At 36.8% G+C, this 21342-nt stretch overlaps 1 protein-coding gene across 1 annotated transcript in view; it reads left to right on the top strand.

The window, feature by feature from the left end:
- Nucleotides 1-21342, top strand: part of LOC150095193 (xaa-Pro aminopeptidase 1-like) — a 606338-nt gene that overhangs the window by 119630 nt on the left and 465366 nt on the right. The window contains exon 4 of the mRNA XM_090410814.1: nucleotides 9099-9256. Within this exon, the coding sequence (XP_090266940.1) occupies nucleotides 9099-9256 (158 nt within the window). The remainder of the gene's footprint in view (nucleotides 1-9098; nucleotides 9257-21342) is intronic.

The following is a 21342-nucleotide window of genomic DNA, read 5'->3' as shown; positions in this document are numbered from 1 at the left end:
AAATAAAAGAAAGTGCAAATAGAGCATGAAAAAATTGATATAGTTACCTCCAATGTTTGTCTAGGCAAAAGATTACAATAAAGGAAGGTTGTGAAGAAGAAATTATACATAGAATTAATCTTGGTTGGAGAGCCTTTGAAAAACATCATGAAGCACTTAAAAGAAACATCTCAATGTACCTTAAATGAAAAATATTCGACAGTTGTATACTTCCTGTCATGACATGTGGAAGTGAAACATGGACTTTGACTAAAAAATTGACCAACAAATTGAGAATAACTCAGAGGAAAATGGAAAGATCATTACTCCCTATTACCATTCTAGATAGAAAGCACAATACTTGGGTCAGAGCTCAGACTAGGGTGAGAGACATTTTATAAACCATTAAAAGATCTAAATGGCAATGGGCAGATCATATTGCAAGAATTAACACTCAAAACTGAACAAAGTTGATCTTCGAATGGTATCTTAGAGATGGAAAGAGAACTACAGAAAGACCAAAAAGACAGTGAGGGGATGAGATTAAAGAAATGGCTGGAACTCAGTGGCATATAAAGGCTCAAGATGAGACTGAAATGAAGGACTTTGGCGGAGGTCTTCATCCTGCAATGGACAAAAAATGGCTAACGAAGAAGAAGGATATGCCCTGGTTTTCAGAACCATACCTTGCAGATCTGGAAGAAAATACTGATTAATTTAGTTAGTGAAGTTTTTTGCAAGAGTATAGAAATTAACCCCTCAATGGACTGTAAGTTAAAGATTTTTGGAAAAAGAAGAAAGCATGTCAAAAGTTCCTACAATTTAGTCAGCATGTGGCATGAGAGAAAACTCAGAGAAAAATATAATAAAGCTATGTGTAAAAGTACCTAAACAAAATTCATGGTAAGACTATTATTGTTATTACTATTATTATGTAGTACCTCCAAGGAGTCCAAGTACTCATCATGGGAGGGCACTACACTACACACAAACTCACCATCTCCGTTACTTAATCCTCCAACTACATATGACTTATTATTATCAATACACAACATCATTTGCCACCAGAAACAATAGTGTGTTTTGTCTGTAAATTGCTTTCAAAGCAATTTACAGACAAAATCATCACTGAGACCCTACATTGACACATTAACCATTATTCACACAATACCTATCATACTTCTCCTTAAACTCATTCACAGATGAAACACTCACGACACCTCTGGCAATGCATTCCACAATTCACCACACTCCAAGCAAAAAATCTATTCCTAATTCCCTTGTTAATCAACACTCTTACACAATTTCCAAGGATGACCCCCCCCCTCGTTTTTTTGCCTTCCTGCACTGTACAGAAAAAAGTCATCAGTATCAATCCTATAAAACCCCTTTAGTAACTTATATGCTTCTATATCTCCTCTCTTACACCTATCAGCTAGTTTTTGGAGCCCACAGACCTTCGATCTTTCCTCATAGGAAACACTCTCACAGGCCTGCAACCAATCTTTGTCATTCTCCTCTGGATCCTCTCTATCACTTCTTCATCACCAAGGAATCCAGGTGACCAGATCTGAGCGCAGCAGTCCAGATATGGCCATATAAAGTGGAACAATATCTTCCCTATTCCTGCTTGTCAGTGTGTTCTTCAACAACCATATAATTTGATGTGCTGTTTTGACCACAAAAATATGCCCTCGAAACTTACATTCTCTGTTTGCAATAACTTTTAAGTCCCTTACCTTGTCAACTTCTTGTAGTTAAGTTCCATTAATGTAGTACACACCATGTGATCTCATCCTCCCAAAGTGCATCACCTTACACTTAACCACATTAAACTGACAGCCATTGCCCATACCACCAGCATATTTAAGTCATTCTGCAAGATATCTGCATCACCTTCATTGACTATCACTCTTCTCAGTTTTGCATCATCAGCAAACATGTGGACTTTTCCTGTCATATTATTTCCCATATCATTAATGTACAAATTAAACAACAGAAGACCAAGTACTGAGCCCTGAGGAACACCACTAGTCACCTACATTTCTCCTGGACTCAGCTCCTCCTTAAACCACTCTTTAATATTTGTCCATCAGTCATCCTCTAATCCAAATCAGCACCTTCAGATCCATTCCCATTTGCGCCATTTCATTCAACAGAGTTACATCTGGAAATACTGTCAAATGCTTTGCAAAGTCCAGTGGTATCACTGAGTAAGGATTTACTTTATCTAACTCCACTGTTATTTTATTATAGAAAGGAAAGACCTACTTTTCACAAAACCCATGTTGCCCCTTATAAAGTATCATATTTCTGCCCACCCAGTCCTGAATTTCTAAGTTTTATGAATTTCTCCAAAACCTTGACCAGCACTCCTAATATACTGATTGGCCTATAATTTTCTACTTCAGTCTTGGAGCTTCCCTTATGTAGTGAAATTATTTCCCCCTCTTTCCACTCTATTGGAGCTTTACCAGAACTGAGGCTTAAATTAAACAGGTTGGTCTGAGGAGGGGTGCCAGTTCTCTTGCACATTCTCGTAACACATAGGCCGATATGCCATCTAGCCCTAAGGCAGTGTTAGCATTAAGGTTCTGTAATATACTAAGCACTTCTGTTTCTTCTATCTCTAGATTCTCATCAGCCAGTGACACATTCGGTATTGCATTATCACAACCAAGATCCTTTTGCATAATTATTAGTAACTCAACCATTTGACTTGCTTCTGTTACTTCCCTACCACCAACAATTTTTTAAAGTATTCTTTTCATAGTTATTCCTCCTTTTACTTGCCACGTGGTTAAAGCACTTCTTAGGATTGCTTCTGAACTTTTCAGCTAGCTTCTTCTCATAATTAGCTTTGGCCTTATCATATAGGCTACCCTCCTTGCCTGTACCTTGCACTCCTCATGAGTATGCTGATCACCTTTTTCTTTATACTTCCTCCACAGTCTTTTCTTTATCTGCAACTCCTTAATAATACTATTCATCCCTCTTATTACTCCTACTTGATTTCTCCTTCCAACTCTGGGAATACAGTCTTTCTTAAAACACCCTTTAACAATTTCCCATGCACCATTAACATCTCTCCCTTTTAAATTCTTTTAAAGGTAATTTAAAAGGTGATTATGACAAGCTGAGAAGTCAGCTTGTCATAATTACCAGCCTTGTAATTCCACATATACTGCATCATAACAGAAAATTCAGCACTTCTTACAGTCTCCAAGGTGAAGCTCACCTGATCACTTTCCCCAAGTGGAGACAGTGTGACTAAATTGGTTATTGATATGTTCTCCAATGTTATGACCAGAATGAACAGTCTCAAACTTCTTGACCCTTCCATTACATGCTGTCTCAATTAATTATCTCTTAATAGATTATTAGAAACAAGGCAGATGAAATGGTTGCACTAATTGTGTCTGCTCACCCAAAAATTGTCGGAATAAGTGAGACATGGTTGGAAGAGGATGACATCCTGACAGGAATAGAGATGGAAGGGTATGATGTGTTTCGTGAGGATAGAAGGAGTAAAAAGGGAGGGGAAGTGCTATTGATGATAGAGAAAGGGTTATGTCCATATAAAATAGAGATGCAAGAAAGAAATAGTGCCAGTGGTTTTGAGGCAGTATGGTGTGAGATAGAGGTGAATGGAATCAAATACTTGGTGGGATGTTGTTATAGACCAGGTAATGTGGATAGTGGTGATAGTGAAATGTATAGTCAAATTAGCCAAGCAAATAAGAAAAGGGTGATCATTATGGGTGATTTTAATTATGGCAATATAGACTGGAATGATGAGATAGCAACTGGAAGTAAAGAAAATTAATTTCTTGAGTATTTGAGGGATAACTACCTCAGACAGTATGTAACAGGGCACACGAGGATTGAGGGTCTTGGATTTGGTCATCTCATCAAAGGATGTAATTATAAATGAGGTGTCAAATCATCCACCAATTGGTGAGAGTGACCATGAGGTGATTAACTGGGTGGTTGCCAGCAGTGCGAGAACCCTTGTGAGAAAAGGGTATATGTGGAACTACAAGGGGAGAGGGGATTATGAAGAGCTCAGGAGACAGCTTGCAGGTGTAGCATGGAATGAGGAGTTAGCTGGAAAAGAGATCAATGCAGCTTGGGGGATTTTCATAAACTGTTTAGTAGATGGAATATCTAAATGTATTCCAAGGGTGAGAAGGTTAAGTAAGGTGGGTGTGAGTTGGATGAATAAAGAGATTAAGCATGCAATACAGAGAAAAAGGGCATTGTGGAGGCAGCATAAGAGGTGGAAATAACCAATTCCATGAGGTCTACAAAGACCAAACAAGGAGGGTGACTTGGTTGGTGAGGGTAGCTAAAGAGAGAGGTATGAACAGCAGTTGGCTAATGAAACCAAAAAGAATCCCAAGGAATTCTTTCGATATGTAGCCAGCAAAAGAAAGAATAATTATAGAATGATGACATTGATTGGAGAAAATGGTATAAAGCAGTTGATGCGGAATGTGTGGTGGAGATACTTAATGAACAGTTCATAAAGAATCTTTCAATCTTGTGAATGTGTGACTTCATGGAGGGATTAAAAGCAGTTGATGATGGGGAGGAGAGACTGACTGTAAGTGAGCAAGAGGTGTGTGGGGAGTTGAGTAAACTAGATGTTAATAAGGCTGTGGGACTTGATAATATATCACCATGTATTCTGAAGGAATGTGCCAGGGAGTTGACACCTGCCTTGACATAAAAAATTTATTTAATACTAGTCTTGCACTCAGTCAAGTTCCTAAGGAGGGCAAGATTGTGCCACTTCATAAAGGAGGTGATCCAACTCCAGCATCAAACTATAGGCCTTTCTGTGTATCAGGTGTTGTAGTTAAGTTGTGGAGAAGCTTGTGAGAACTAGGATCCAGAGTTGGTTTGAACAATGTATTATCTTTGATGGACAGCATGGATTTGCTAAAGGGAGGTCATGTTTTAGTAATCTACTTACTTCTTACAATAAAGTGACTGCTTCCTTGGACAGAGAAGAAGGATACACAGTAATATGCTTGGATTTTGCAAAGGCTTTTGATAGAGTACCTCATGATAGGTTGACAGTCAAACTAGAGCAGATGGGGTTGGATATTAGATTGGTGCATTGGATTGGAGACTGGCTATCTGATAGGTATCATCAAGTTGTGTATGGGGAGCGATATCTAGGAAAAGGAAAGTCACTAATGGAGTGCCTCAGGGGTCTGTTTTATGTCCATTACTGTTTAACTTGTATGTTAATGATATAGATGAAGATTTAGATGGAGATATTCAGTTGTTTGCAGATCATGCAAAGTTGGGATGATCCACGAAGTGTAGTGAAGATGTTGTGGCCTTACAGGAAGACTTGAATAGATTGAGTGATTGGGCACGGAAAATGGGATGTGAATGCAATGTTGCAAAATGTAAGGTTTTAAAATTTGGAAAACAAAGATGGGATGCAGAATTTATGCTTGGTGAGAATATATTGTTGGAAGTAGAGGAAATAAGAGATCTGGGGCTGATAGTGGATAAGGATCTAAAATTTAGGGGACACATAGCCAGAATTGTGAAGACAACACAAAGGCTTCTGGGAATGATGCGGAGAACACTGATGTGTAGAAGTAGGAAGATTCTTGTTCCGTTGTATAAGGCTTTGATTAGGCCACACATGGACTATTGTGCCCAGATTTGGTCACCTGGTTTTCAGAAGGATGAAGAGATGTTGGAAAGGGTCCAAAGGAGACTGACTAAGGTAGTTTCTGACGTCTGGAATGTCGAGTATGAGTTAAGATTGAGAAGATGTAATTTGCAGAGTCTGGTGAACAGGAGGAAGAGGAGAGATATGATAGAAACCTACAAGTTGGTAAGGGGTTGTTATAGGATCAATGCTGGAGAAGTTTTACAGAGAATAGTGGGAGATCAGGGGAGAACCAGAGGTCATCCCTGGAAACTATAAAGAGGGTGTGAGTAAGGGAGTGAGAGGCAGGTTATTTGCATGCAGAGTTGTGAATGATTGGAATGTCTTGCCTGAGAATGTGGTGTCTGCAAAGAGTTTGAATGTGTTTAAAACACGGTATGATGAGCTGTGTGTGTGATAAAAGGACCTCCCAGATGAGTCTTTGATTCCATGAAGTCTTGGGGCAGTCATAATAATTAACAACTGTATAAACTCCCTTCTTTGGGACCATTCCTTCTCCCAATCTATATCTCCATTGTTAAAATCCTCCATAATAATTACTCAACCTTCACTCATCATGCAAATTTGCCAATGTATACCATCTACATTCTCACTTATACACCTCTCTGGATTATAGCTGCAACTAATTACATATTTCATCCTGTTGATCTCTACATCACATCAAATAGCCTTAAATGAACTGCCCATGCATACCTGTCATCTTGAGGCACTTCTACTCTTTTTGGCTTCAACTCTTTGTCTCTATCATTAGCAAAACCTCTCTCCCATTCTGTTCCCTCTGTCTTCCCTGAAAATACTGTATCCCTTACATTCTATCCGTATAACTATATCATTCGTAGTTAACCAAGTCTTACTAATTCTTATAAGTTTGGGCCAAGTTGTACTAACTAATGCCAAAAATTCCTCACGCTTATTCCGAATACTTCTGGCCTTAGTATACATAAACTGCAATACTCCCTTTCTTCCATAACCTTCCGGTGTGTGAATTAGCCCACTATACAATTCATTTTCTGATTACATTTAATCCCATTCACAGTGATGATTCACCTTAGTATTGTTAACAGCTGACTATATCACCTGCCCACCTACCTAGAAAATCCCATTTTCTTGTTTTTGACCATTTACTGTATCATTTATCATTAAATGTTCTAAATGCCTTGCTCTTCTAAAAAATTCCTTCCTTTTATCAAACCCATCCCTGACATTCATAAAATAAATATTCGGTTTAATTTCTTTACAAAAATTGTTATGCTATCTTGACATTCTATTTTCTATAGTTCTTCTGTTTAATTCATCACTGTCATATCTTGATAGCACACTCATGATCTTTCCACTGTTGCTATTTGCATTAATTCTCTTTCAGATTCTGTCTCACAAAAAATCTTTCATTACCGAGATCATTCATTCCCACAACTACTAATTCGTTCCCATCTTTCACACCCTTAATTATAGAATCTCCATACAACACAATATCTTTTTTCTTCCTTTTAATCTTCCCATTCACTATCAACCTCCAGCTCTTGCAGCTTCACATGCCATGGCACTGATCTACGCAATCTCCTAAGCTTGTCATACTCTTAACTAAAAATTCCACACATTTAGCTCCCTCCCAGGTCAAGAACTTATGATCACTCTCACCAATTGGCAGCAGCATGGTAATATTGGTTATAGACGAATTCTTGAAAGAGGCAGGTACATTGAAAACGTCAACTCATTCCTAAATGGGAAACCTGTTGATCAAGTAAAACATTTCATCTACTTAAGTAGTATCTATTAAAGATGGTAAATTAAATATGGAAATAGACAACAAAATTAACAAAGCTGTTATGATATTCAGCCGGCCTGGTTGGCCGAATGGTTAGCGTATCTGCTCTCCAGCCAAAAGATAAAAATAAAAGCCAACTTTTATTTTTATCTTAACAACTCTCATTCCCCCTGTTTTTTCAGGTCTGCTTTCACACATTTAGTTTGCCAGATCTTTATATTGAATCATTATTATTATTATTACGGGTATCTCCATGGAGTCAGTAGACTCATCGCGGGAGACCCAAACTAGCAAAACAATATCTGTCATATCTCTTCTTGAATTCATTTACAGACGAAGAGCTCACAACTAAGTCAGGCAATGAATTCCACTCATTCACCACCCTCCAGGCAAAAAACCTTGTTCTGACACCTTTGTTAACCACACTCTTCTTTAATTTCCAGAGATGACCTCTTGTTCTTCCATCACTATCACACAGCTGAAACATTTCCCCTGCATCATTCCTATAAAAACCTCTTAGTAATTTGAATGTTTCTATCATATCCCCACTTCTTCGCCTATCAACCAATCTCTGCAGTCCACAAGCTCTCAATCTATCAACGTAGGGAGCATTTTTTATATCACTCACCAACTTGGTCACTCTTCTCTGAACCCTCTCCACAGCCTCCTCATCTCCAAGGAATCCAGGTGACCAGACCTGAGCACAGTAATCCAAATGTGGAAGTATCAATGCTTTATGAAGGGGAATAATAACCTCTTTATCTCTGGATGTCAGTGTGTTCCTCAACAACCAAGTAATCCTATGTGCAATCTTGGACACCTTAGCAATGTGTCCTCTGAACTTCATCTCCCTATCTACCAATACCCCTAAGTCCCTAGCCTCATCAATCTCTTGGAGTACCTTTCCATCGATGTAGTACACAGCTGGTAATCTTTTAATCCCAAAATGCATGGCTTTACACTTTTCCACATTGAACTGACATCCATTTTCTTTTGCCCATTTTACCAGCTTATTTAAATCCTCCTGCAAACTTTCAACATCAGCTTGATTTTTTATTGCACTACACAACTTTGCATCATCAGCAAACAACTGAATTTCTCCCTTTAAGCCGTTTCCTATATCATTTATGTATAAATTAAACAACATTGGCCCAAGCACAGAGCCCTGAGGCACACCACTGGTCACCTGCCTCACATATCACATCATATATCACATAAATGAGGTGCATATATAGAGTAATTGTTCAAATGGTCCATAAGTATAATATAAGAATATTATTGGAGTAAAAATGGGAATAATAATATTTTTATTACTGTGATGTGTTATTCTAGCAAGCTTTGTGCACTTATTGAATTATCTAATAATTATTTTTTTATTCATTTCAGTTGTTTTGAATTTTACCCAGTAAAAGCTAAAATTCTGTATATTTAGGACTAATGAATTGATTAGCTGTTTGAGAGCTTTATTTTTAAATATTCAGTTCTGTTTTTATAATTTACTTTTATTGTTTTAATCAAGATTTGTATATAAATTAAGATAGAAGTTTTAATCTCTTGTTAATAGTTTCATAATAAATGCTTATATTATTAAGTAATACCTATAGTTGCATGGAGGTTTTGGGACAAAATAGATAGAATATCTTTATTATATTTTAGACTCTCATTGTGCTGGTGCATCCACCTCAGAACCTCTAGATATGGCCATGAAAAATACTGGGGTGCTTCTGAAGCGGTTACGGTCTTTAATGAAGAATCCAGATTACTCTAGTGATCCATTACAAGCTTATATTATTCCTTCTAGTGATGCTCATCAGGTGTGTAGTTATTGCAATTTGAGATTTTTTTTTTTTTTTTTTTTTTTTTTTTTTTTTTTTTTTTTGCCATTATAAAGCTTTTGCATTAACCAGCGTAAATGTAAACAGAAAATGTTCTGTCTGAATTCTTATTACTGCATTTTCTAAAAGATTGTTTATTAACTATTATTAAAATCGTGTATTTACATATTTTTCACGTGTACTCATATATTTATGTATTCATATATATTAATGTATTTATATGTATTGAATAATAGATAACCAGGTTTTAATTCATATGTTTTTTTATATATACTAGATGTATTTCCTCAACATGTTTTGCTGTCTATATTATTATTATTATTATTATCACCCCAAGACCTCATGGAGTCAAAGACTCATCTGGGAGGTGACTCATCTATATGGCTAACAGCATCTTCAGGAGGTTGCTTAACATAAGTAAAAAAACCAACAAAAAATAAATTTTCCAATAGCCATTAATATCTATAAATTGAAAAGACTGGAATGATAGTTTAATCATAAGTATCATTAGGCATGTTGCATGCAATCTTCACATTGTTGTATAAACTCTGTGTATGTGATTGCTGGCACAGGAGAGGTCTTCACTGTTACATACAGTAAATAATTATTTCCTATGTCATGAAGGATCATTCCTTGGTTTCTATTTAGTGTGTCTTTTGAGCGAATCTCCTCAGAGGATTCCTTTAACAATCTATAAATTAAGGATACCAAGAAATTTTATTCTTGGTTTATCCTTTATCCAAGTGTAAGCAAACAAGTTTGTGCCTGAACTATTTTCAGGACTGGGGCAACTCGTATAAAGAAGCTAATGACTTCACATCACTTGCCTTAGTATTCCATAATATAAAGCACATATCCTTATGGACATGTATAATGCTATGCATTATAGCAGGGTTTCTCAAACTCTGTTCCACGGAACACTAGTGTTCCGTGGAAGGTGAATAGATGTTCTACGAGAATTTCTGGAATTTGTCATTTTAGTTTTCTAAGCATTTTTCATGAATAAATATTTTATAGTAGAAATATTCTGAGGAGAATAATATTCATGAATATGTCGTGGATATGTCTCAAAACTGAAGGAAATGACATCTGTGTAGCAGATGTCATTTCCTTCAGTTTTTGAGAACAGAGGATATGCCACCCATTGTTATAATCTGTTTGCAGGCAATTTTTATGACCCATCATAAACAGCGGTATTCCCTTTCCCAAATGTTGAAAGGTTTCAATGTGTGAAAATTAACGATACACAGATGTTATTAGGCATTCTGGGTCTGAGCTTTTCAACATGAATTATCGTTAATTTTCACACATCGAAATCTTTCAACAATCGGGAAAGAGAATACCGCCGTTTATGACCGATCATAAAAATTACCTGCAAGCCGATTACAACAATGGGTGGCGTGTTCTCAAAACTGAACGAAATAACATCTGTGTTGCAAATGTCAGTGACCAAACAGCAAGGAAGTGTAAAGAAAATTTTTCCACTGAAATTGAAGATCAAGGTAGTCTGTATCCGGTTCTCAAGTCTATTAATACTGAATACTTTCTTTGCAAGTTCGTATTGCAGTGTGTAAGTGCTTATTCTGAAACCGGATAGCCGTGATTTTTTTTAAAGTAATAGGAATACAGATTTAAATTCTAATATGAATAAGAGACAAGGTACTTTGTTTAATTTTGCTATTAAGAAATCTCTTATTGAAGGTGTTTGTGACGGAACAGGTAGTGAGTCATCCATCCTACCTAGGGTGGATGACTCACTATCTATTCATCCACCCAGCCTACAAAGATCTCCAGGATGTACAAAAGAAGGGGAAAACTACCAGCATACAGGAAAAAAAGTCTGCAGTCATTTGTAAGTACTTATAATATAAATTTTTGGTGAAATGAAAATCAGCACAAATTAATTTAATGGTGGTTTAATTGTTGTTTAATTAATTAGTAATTAATAATTAATTATCAATTATTAATTAATAAAAATCAGCTAAATTACCAATTAATTATTAATTAATGCATTACAAAATAACCAAGGTGTTCCGTGAAAATTTCAGGATTTGTGAAGTGTTCCGTCGTTGAAAAAGTTTGAGAAACCCTGCATTATAGGAAGGATCACTACCCAGACTGGTTTCGACCTTTGTTGAGGTCTCATCAGTGAGAGCCAGACTGGCTACTAGTATATGAAAATATGACTTATGCATTACTTCAACCTTAGTATCACCTCTGGGTCTGGCTCTCACTGATGAGAACTCAATAAAGGTCAAAACTGGTCTGGGTAGTGACCCTTGCTATAAATAGCATTATACGTGTCCTTAAGGATATGTGCTTTACATTATGGGATACTAAGGCAAGTGATGTGAAGTCATTAGCTTCTTTATACGAGTTGCTCCGATCTTGAAAATAGTTCAGGTGCAAACTTATTTGCTTACACTTGGATAGAGGATTAAACCAAGACTAATATTTCTTGGTATCTTTAATTTATAGTATAACCAAATGGAAAAACTTACAACATCCTTTAACAATCTGTTGAAGTAATTCTCTTCTAAGTAGGGCGTGGAGGATATTTGCTAACTCATGTGATGTTCTTTGAGGATGTGTGCTATGAGTTCCATTTTTATTTCCCTTTTTGTTTTCAACATTATTTATATGTTCTTTGTTGTGGATTTCAAAATTTTTCCCAGTTTGATCTACTTGCATTTTTCCACAAGGATAGGACACAGAATCTTGTATACACCTGGATGTTTATAAAATAGAGCTTTGTCTTTAGGGAAGTGTAGAAAGTTTTGTAAGGTGTTGACTGATTTGAAGCCTGTTCTGATGTTGACTGCCTTTAATATTTTGCCTATTTTCCTTGTGATTCTTTGCAGTTAATTTCTGGATTATCATGAGATGGTTTGTCAGAAAATAAAAATTCCTTTTTTTTTTCAGTAGCCATTTTGGAGGAACCAATTAATTAGGATTTGAAGTTTTTGTTTTCAATTGATTTTTTTACTATGTTTAAAGGTCTATTTTTTAAAGTTTTGATTATACCTAATTTTTGTTGAGGGTGATGGGAACAAGCTTGCTTGTAAGTGCCTGACTGTGGGTTTCTTTCCTATACACTTTTAATGATAATCCTGCAGTGATGTTTTTGTTGGTAAGAATGCCTAAGAATGATAATTTTCCATCCTTTTCTACTTCTAATGTAAATGTTGTTTTTGGATGTCGATTATTCAGAAAATGTATAAAAATCTTCAAGATTTTTGTGGGTTCTGAGTTGTTGTTTTTTTTTATTTATTTTTTATTATTTATTTATTTATATTTTTTTTATAGTTGCTTGATTAGTAGATGTGGTCTTATGTTGTGTTATTTATTTAGCTGACTTTTGGTAGTACGTACAGTGGTATCTCGCTAATCCTAACCTCTTTAGTCGGAACCCTCCAGTAATCCGAACTGCGGTTTGAAAGGGAAAAAAAAGTTTTATTTATTATGTATTATTTTGTGTACTATTATTTTTATTTAATAATTAGTATTTTAACTATTATTATTTATTTTATTATTATTACAGTACAGTATAACTACGGTGATACACAAAAATAGGAAATTCAAAACGTGCATAATTTGGTTAAAAATATAAATCCAAATGTTGAAATTTCACAAACGGATGTTACGGAATGGATTACAGGTAGAACTGAAAGTGAATTCGAAATCAAATCAGATGCTGAAATTATAAATATGATGCTGCTAAAGAGTGAATTAGAAGATGATGATGATAAAGAACTTGAAAAAAAAAAGTAAAACATGAAGAGGCAGTTGACAGTTTTAATATGTATATAGAATGGGCTAAGCAGAATGAAACGCCATTCTATAAAATTTTATTGCTAATGCAGCTCTGAGAATACGCATTCGAAAAAAGTTTAGCTTCCAAGAAGCAAAAGAAAATCAGTGACTTTTTTACAAAGAAATAAAAAAACTTTTTTTTTGTATTATTTTGTGAAACTTTTTTTTTTATGTGCAAGAAAGTTATGTTTTTTATGCAAATTAAGTTACGTACTGAACTATGCAATTTTATTAAATAAGAATCCTTAACAATACAGGTACATACAAAGTAAATTTTTTACTAAAATAAACTTGTGTACTGTATTATTTTTTAAGTTTTACATTACAGAACAGTAGCTTTTTTTCTATCATTTACTTCCTTTATTTACAGAATTCAATTGATGTACCATTAGAATCTGATAATTTTTGTCTTAAACGCTAGTTATTGTTGTCTCTTGGGGGGAAATTCGCTAATCCGAATGAGCACGGTTTTTATTAGTTCGGATTAACGAGATACTACTGTATATCCTTACCAAAAGTCAGCTTAATAATCACAAAATATGTGTTCCAGTCCAAAAGAAGCAAATTGATTTTTTGATCATAAGCATGAGAGTTCAGGACAACTATGATGTTGCCTTTGTCAACTCTCAACAAAATGCTTGTTGCATAATTCCACTTCATCCTTTGCCATAGTTGGTCTGTAACATTCTATTAGCAACACAATTTCATAATTATCTTCTTGCTTGCTATGTAGTGGAATAATAAATTCCCTTGAATTTATTGTAGCCTGACTGGCCATTCATTTTCCTTCTTTACTATGCTTGTCATTTTCCTTGAATTGTATTATCTTCATGCATCTGATCACTACTGAATGTTTTGTATCAATTCCATAACATTTTGTCTGATTTCACTGCTCATGAATTTCCCTCCTACTTTATTTAATTGCTTCATTCTTGGTATACATTTGTACATTGCTTGTGTCAGGTGATTTCCTAATTATCTCCCATACTTAGTCAACCTCTTTTACTTACAGCTTATCAGCTTATAGTATCGATCCTACTTAACTACAAAGCTTCCCATAATTACTAGCCTTACAGTTTCACATATATTCTCTCTTGACTGTAACCTTCTCCTGCATGACCACTTCCCAAACCAGTACTCTCTTGATCACTCTCACCTATCAGTGACAGTGTCGATATCCTGCAAAACACATATTGTGAGATATCACCAAATCCAATACTTTAAAATTTTGTGTTGCTTCAGTCATATGTGCTTAAAGGTAGTTATCCCTCAGAAACTGCACAATTCATGTTCCTTATTTCCATACACTATTTTCTCCTCGCAGTCCACATTTTGATAATTCTTTTCTTTTCCCTAGTTCTTTTTCACTCTTTTAATTATTTTTTAATTTTTAAGCATTCATTCATTCATTCATTGCTTGTATGTCTCCATCTCATTGGCTTAATAGATACCAGCACTGTATCTGCTATAACTCTTCTTCCCTCAATTTGAGGAAGGATATATCATCTATATTGACACAGGAATAGTTGTTTTGGTAACAACTTTTCATTATCACTATATCCTTTTGATGCTATTTTTATTATTTCACTCTTGTTCATTATTTATGTTTTTAGGTGACATGTCATTGTTTAATTTCTTTTTATTTATTTCTTTTTTTTTATTTTTTAAATCATACATATATATTGTAAGTCAAAATATGTGTTACTATATTTTATTTTTAGCATCTTCTGCCAAATATTATAAACAATTACGTTAAAAGAGCTATAAAATGCACATAATATATACTATCTACTTTACAGTTTCTGTTCCGCAGTAAATCAGATTATTGAAAAATCTAATGAATATAAGAAGTTTCTCTATGTAGCTTTTATCGAACTTTATCAACAAACCATTTGATTCCATAGCCCATACTTCTCTTTTAGACACTCTGCTGGAACAAGATGTAAATGTTAAATATATCAAACTAATCCAGACTAATTACAGCAAAAGTTAAGCAGCTGCTTGCTCACTAAGAAAGGGACATTACTTCCCAGTTAATAAAGAATTAAACAAGGTAACCCAATAGTTTCTAGACTTTTTAGAGCTACAGTTCAATACATATTCAGAAAGCATGACACAATTCCATAATTATCTTCTTGCTTGCTATATAGTGGAAGAATTCCACTCCTGTGCTTTCTATTTCTCTCTATATTCCTTAATCCTTTCATTTATGTTATAAATATCTAGTTCTTTTCTGATGTCTTCATTTCTTATATGGTCTAATTTTGTGCACCCTTTAATTGTTCTTAAAAATCTCATCTCTGCAGTTTATATTTTATTATTATTATTGTTATTATTGTTCTGGGCAACTCCAAGGAGTCGACAGACTCATCGAGGGAGGCCCTAACATCATGTCAAGAACAACTATTCGACATTGACACAGTATCTATCATACCTTGCCTTGAACTCATTCACGGTCGTAGCACCCACAACAGACTCTTGAAGCTTATTCCACTCATTCACCACTCTCCAAGTAAAAAACCTAGCTCTAACTCCCTTGTCAATAATGCTCTTTGCTCTTGCTCATCTTCCATGCATGGCCCCTAGTTCTCCCACCACCAGTCATATTTTCAAAAATATCTTCTGGATCAATCTTATAGAAACCCTTCAGTAATTTGAATGTCTCAATCATATCACCCCTCCTTCGCCTATCGTCCAATCTCTGCAACCCACAAATCTTCAACCTATTCTCATAAGGTTCATTCCACAGACCTTCTATCATCTTGGTCACTCGTCTCTGGATCCTCTCCACTTTCTCCCCATCACGAAGAAACCCTGGTGCCCATAACTGGGCACAGTAGTTCAGATGGGGTCTTATCAAGGCTCGATACAGAGGAACAGCAACTTGTTTGTCTCTGCATGTTAAAGTATTTTTCAGAAGCCAAGTGATTTGATGAGCTGATTTAGTCACTTGCAATGTGCCCCCTAAACTTCAATTCCCTATCCACCAACATTCCCGAATCCCTGGCCTCATCAATCTCCTGGAGTACGGTTCCACCAATGCGATATACTGCTGCTATTCTTTTCACCCCAAAGTGCATAACCTTACACTTTGCCACATTAAATTGACATCCATTTTTCCTAGCCCAGTCCTCCAAACTATCCAAATCATCCTGTAAAATTTTGGCATCCTGTACACTAACAATTGCTCTACCCAACTTTGCATCATCAGCAAACAAGTGAACACTTCCTCTCAAATCCTTTCCTATATCATTAATGAACAAATTGAAAAGCAGTGGCCCAAGAACAGAGCCCTACGGCACACCACTAGTCACAAGCCGTCTTTTAGACTCCGCTCCTGAATAAACCACTCTGGTATCTCTCCTTCAACCACCCTCCTATCCATCTCACCAACCCTATATCTATCCCCATCTGCTCCAGTTTACTGATTAGGGTTCTATGTGGTATCCTATCAAAAGCCTTGGCAAGGTCCAGTAGTATTATTACTGTAAACCCATTACCCCTATCCAGTTCAGCCATCACTGTGTTATAAAACGTGAGCAAGTTACTGAGGCATGATCTCCCCTTCACTAAACCATGTTGTCCCCCATACAATATCCCATTTTCATCTATCCAATCCTGTATTCTTTTCTTGACTAATTTCTCTAAGACCTTGACAATGATTCCTGATATGCTAATCGGTCGGTAATTTACAACAGCAGTCTTGGAACCACCTTTATGCAGTGGAACTATTTTCCCCTCTTTCCACCCCCTCGGGACTAACCCAGATCCGAGACTCAAACTAAACAAAATGGTCAAGGGTACTGACAATTCTTTAGCTGCTTCTCATACGACACGAGCCGGTATACCATCCAATCCCACGGATGTATTGACATTGAGGTTATGCAATAGACTACTCACCTCCACTTCATTCACACAATTCCCGTATAATCTACTGGTACATTTGTTTCTGCAATGTCACCACCTGGATGATATATACTTGCAAAGTGCTCACTCAGTAACTCAACTATATCAGCTGATTCAGTTACCTCCCTGCCATCGGCATTCTTTAAAATCATTCTGCCATGTACGTTTTTCCTTTTACTTGCTACATATCTAAAAAACTGTTTAGGATTCTCTTTAGCTTGCATGGCCAATGTTCTTTTGTAATCCTTTTTTTGCTTTTCTTACCACACTTGTTATCCTTCTGGCCTGTGCTTTATACCGTTCATGTGCCTGCCGGTCACCTTTCTCCTTAAATTCCCTCCATAGTTGTTTCTTTTTTTTGCAGCTCAAGCTTAATGGTGTTATTCATCCATTTAACCTCTACTTGATTTATTATTCGGACTCTAGCTATACAGTCAGCCATTGCTTCATGCAAACACTTCTTAACTGCCTCCCATGTACTATCGACTTCTAGTCCTTGCAGTTGTACATGCCATGGCACTGAACCAATCAAACTCCTAAGCTTGTTATACTTACCAGCACGATAATTCCACATGTACCCTATCTTAATTGTAAATTCCACACCTTTAGCCACCTCCCAAGTGAAGGCACTATGATCACTCTCACCAATTCGTGGCAATGTGGTCATATTTGTTACAGCCAAATCCTCAGATGTAATTACTAGGTCAAGCACTCTCTGACCCCTAGTATTTTCCATTACATGCTGTTGCAGATAGTTATCCCTTAATAACCGCATAAAATCCAATTCCTTCCTCCCCTGTGTCCTCTCCTCACTCCAATCAATGCGACCATAGTTGAAATCTCCCATAATAATTACCCTCCTTCCACTCATTTCTTCTATTTGCTTGAGCATACTGTCACCACCATCTTTTCCATCACCTGGTCTATAGCAGCAACCAATTGTATATTTAGTTCTGCTAGCTACAATCTCACACCAAATGGCCTCAAATGTGCTCTTTTCTCTATCCTGCAATTCAACTTATGTTATCCTTGGCTGTAGCTCATCAGCTATCATCAACAATACTCCTCCCCCATTTTATTCTCCCTGTCATTCCTAAACACACTATACCCATCACATTCAATCCCACTAGCTATATCATCTACAGTCAGCCATGATTCACTAATTCCAATAACCTGTGGTCTGGAAGTGCCAACCATGGTCCAAAACTCTTCCTTCTTGTTCCTAATACTCCTAGCATTAGTGTACATGAATTTAAGACCCCCATTAGCCCCAACCCTACCTTGATGCCTTATGTTAACTATCCCACTCTGATTTGTTGTCCTTATTCGCTCGGGCATATTATATTCATTCATACATTCAACTGCCTCCCTAAGGACTGTATATCTACCCCCCCTTAATAAATCTAGTTTCCCTGAATTTGCACATCCATTACATTCAGCAACACTTTCTCAAGTCTCCTTACACCGTAACCATTCAAATGCAAGCCATCCATTTTATATAGATCCTTTCGCCCATCGAACTCACTCCACACATCCACAAATTCCACACCACTCGTCATACATAACCCACACACAAAGTCATTCGGAATTATGGCCCTCCTTTTAAACATTTCACTGTCATACCGTGGCGAAAGACTAATCATTCTAACTCTCTCACTCTTTTCTTTTGCTACCTGAAACAATTCATTCAGGTCTTCTATCATTTCCATTTTATCTCCTTTCAAATCATTCATACCTGCCACAACAATCATATAAAATTTTATGTGATTGTTGTGGCAGGTATGAATGTGGCAAACTTTATAAAATTTTAGCTGAGTTTCTTGCCTTTTTTTTTTTTTAATTCAGTGTCCTTTGAATAGAAGTGGAGCTGCAGGATAGAGAAAAGAGCACATTTGAGGCTATTTGGTGCGAGATTGAAACTAGCAGAACAAAATGATAGGAGAGAATGAAAGGAGAATGAAAAAAAAATATATATGAATAAGAAAATAATAGTTGATAGTGTGGAAGGTGTGAGTGACTGCGAAAATTTAGGAGATGGTTTTGTTTGGGAGAGTGAATTTAGATTAAGAGTGACTGACCTGCAGAGGGAGATAGATGAACTGAAAGAAGAGGTGAAATGTCTTGTGAATGAGAGCAGAAGTATGAAAGATAAGATTAGGAGAATGGAAGAGATAAATGCAAGGCGAAAGAGAGTAGGGGAGAGAGAGAATTTTGGGAATGTTAGAAGATTTTGGGAATGTTAGAAGAGGAGAGAAAGGAAACAGTAGAAGAGAGGGAATGAGTGAGAGGTATGGGGGTGCTAGAAGAGGAGAGAATGGAAACAGTAGAAGAGGGAATGAGAGAGAGAAGTATGGGAATGCTAGCAGATGAGAGGATGGAAACAGTAGGAGAGACGGAATGAGAGAGAGATATAGAAGTGCTAGAAGAGGAGAGAATGGAAATGGTAGGAGAGATGGAATTAGAGAGAGGTATGGGAATGCTAGAAAACGAGAGGATGGAAACAGTAGGAGAGACGGAATGAGAGAGGAAATGGAAGTGCTAGAAGTGGAGAAAATGGAAACAGTAGGAGAGATGGAATGAGAGATGTATGGGAGTGCTAGAAGAGGAGAGAATGGAAACAGTAGTAGGAGAGAGAGGTATCAGAATGCTAGAAGAGAGAATAGCAGTAGAGGAGAAGGAATGAGAGAGCCCTATGGGAATGAAACAATAGGAGAGAATGGAAACAATTGGAGAGAGGGAATGGTAAGAGGTATAATGTATAGCGACTCAATGATCCGTGATGTTCAAGATAGGATGCGTGAGGAGTGTTTGCCAGGAGGAACAATAGAAAAGGTGGCTATGGCAATTAAGAGAGGTGAAATTGTGGATGAGATGATTGTGATGGTAGGAACAAATGACTTGAGTTGTAATGTAAGTCGGGCAGCGAGAGATATGAGATTTTTTCTTGAGACTGTACAGAAGAAGACAGAGAGAGGAAAAATAGTGTGCATATTGCCTAGGTATGATAATGATGAGCTGAGCAGAAGAGCAGTAATATTGAATGACATCATAGCTAGAATGTGTGACAAGAGAGGACTGGTATATGTGTGGATGCTTGGAGTGCCTTTGAGGAAAGAGAGGAATTGTATGCAAGAGACCACTTACATTTGAATGAGGAAGGACGTAGGCATCTGGAGAGATTGCTGTTCTGAATGAGTCAGTGTGTCCCAGGGAGGATGATAGCAGGGGTGGCCTCTTGTGGGAATGGATACTTGGGAGAAGGGAGACGACATCAGGTAACACTGAGCCCAGTGGAGTCTAGATGGGATAATGCTGTGTATAGAAACAATGGCATTTATATGCTTTATACTAATTCCAGGAGTATCCGGAATTAGGGAGAGGAATTGGTGGCGCAGATAGCATCAGCCTGGCAAAAAATTATTTTGATCACTGAGACGTGGTTGACAGAAGAGGATACAATAACAGGAATAGAAGTCGCTGAGTACAGCATTTTTCGGCAGGATAGGAGGGGAAAGCATGGTGGTGGAGTACTGCTTATGATAAGTGACGACCTATGTCCTTTAAGAGTGGAGGCTTTGAAAGGCAGTGAGACAAATGATTTTGAGAGCATATGGTGTGAGGTAGAGATAGGCAAGACAGGATATTTAGTGGGGTGTTGCTACAGACCCAGGAGCACAGAGGATGGGGACCAGGAGATGTTTAGGCAGTTAAGTTTGGCAAGTGCAAGAAGAATGATTGTTATGGGGGATTTTAACTTCAGTAGTATAAATTGGAGAGAGGAAGATGCATGTAGCAATAGGGGAATGGAATTTCTAGAATTCTTGAGGGATAAATGTCTTAGGCAACATGTAACAGAGGGAACAAGAGGTTCAAGAGTTTTGGATTTATAGCATCAGAAGAATTGATAATAACTGAGATGACATATCTCCCACCAGTTGGAGAGTGACCATATGGTTTTGACTTGGAAAATGAATAGACATGCAGGAGTATCAAAGAGACTGGAACTTATGTGGAATTATAAAGCAGGTGATAAAATTAAAGGGAAGGGCCTGGGTAGTGGCCCTTCCCTTAATGCATAACATTAGTCATATCCGCAAGGAGATGTGTTTTGCATTATAGGAGATACTGAGATAGGATTGCTGGTAGCTTGCTCCACCTTTGCAACGAGTTGCCCTGGTGTTGTACCACCTTAACCCCGTCCTGAAGATACTTTCAGGCGCAAACTTTGTTTGCTCACACTTGGATAAAGGATTAAACTAAATTTATTATACCCTAACCAAGTGAAAAATAAACTTTCAATATAAAGCAGGTGATTATAATAGTCATAGACGTCATCTTCAGGAAGT

Source organism: Typopeltis vanoorti, chromosome 20 (assembly GCF_054136105.1).
Source record: "Typopeltis vanoorti isolate ZY-2024b chromosome 20, IOZ_Tvanoo_1.0, whole genome shotgun sequence".
NCBI lineage: Eukaryota > Metazoa > Arthropoda > Arachnida > Uropygi > Thelyphonidae > Typopeltis > Typopeltis vanoorti.
The sequence above is the reverse complement of the archived record's forward strand: the minus strand, read 5'-3'. Positions and strand labels throughout refer to the sequence as shown.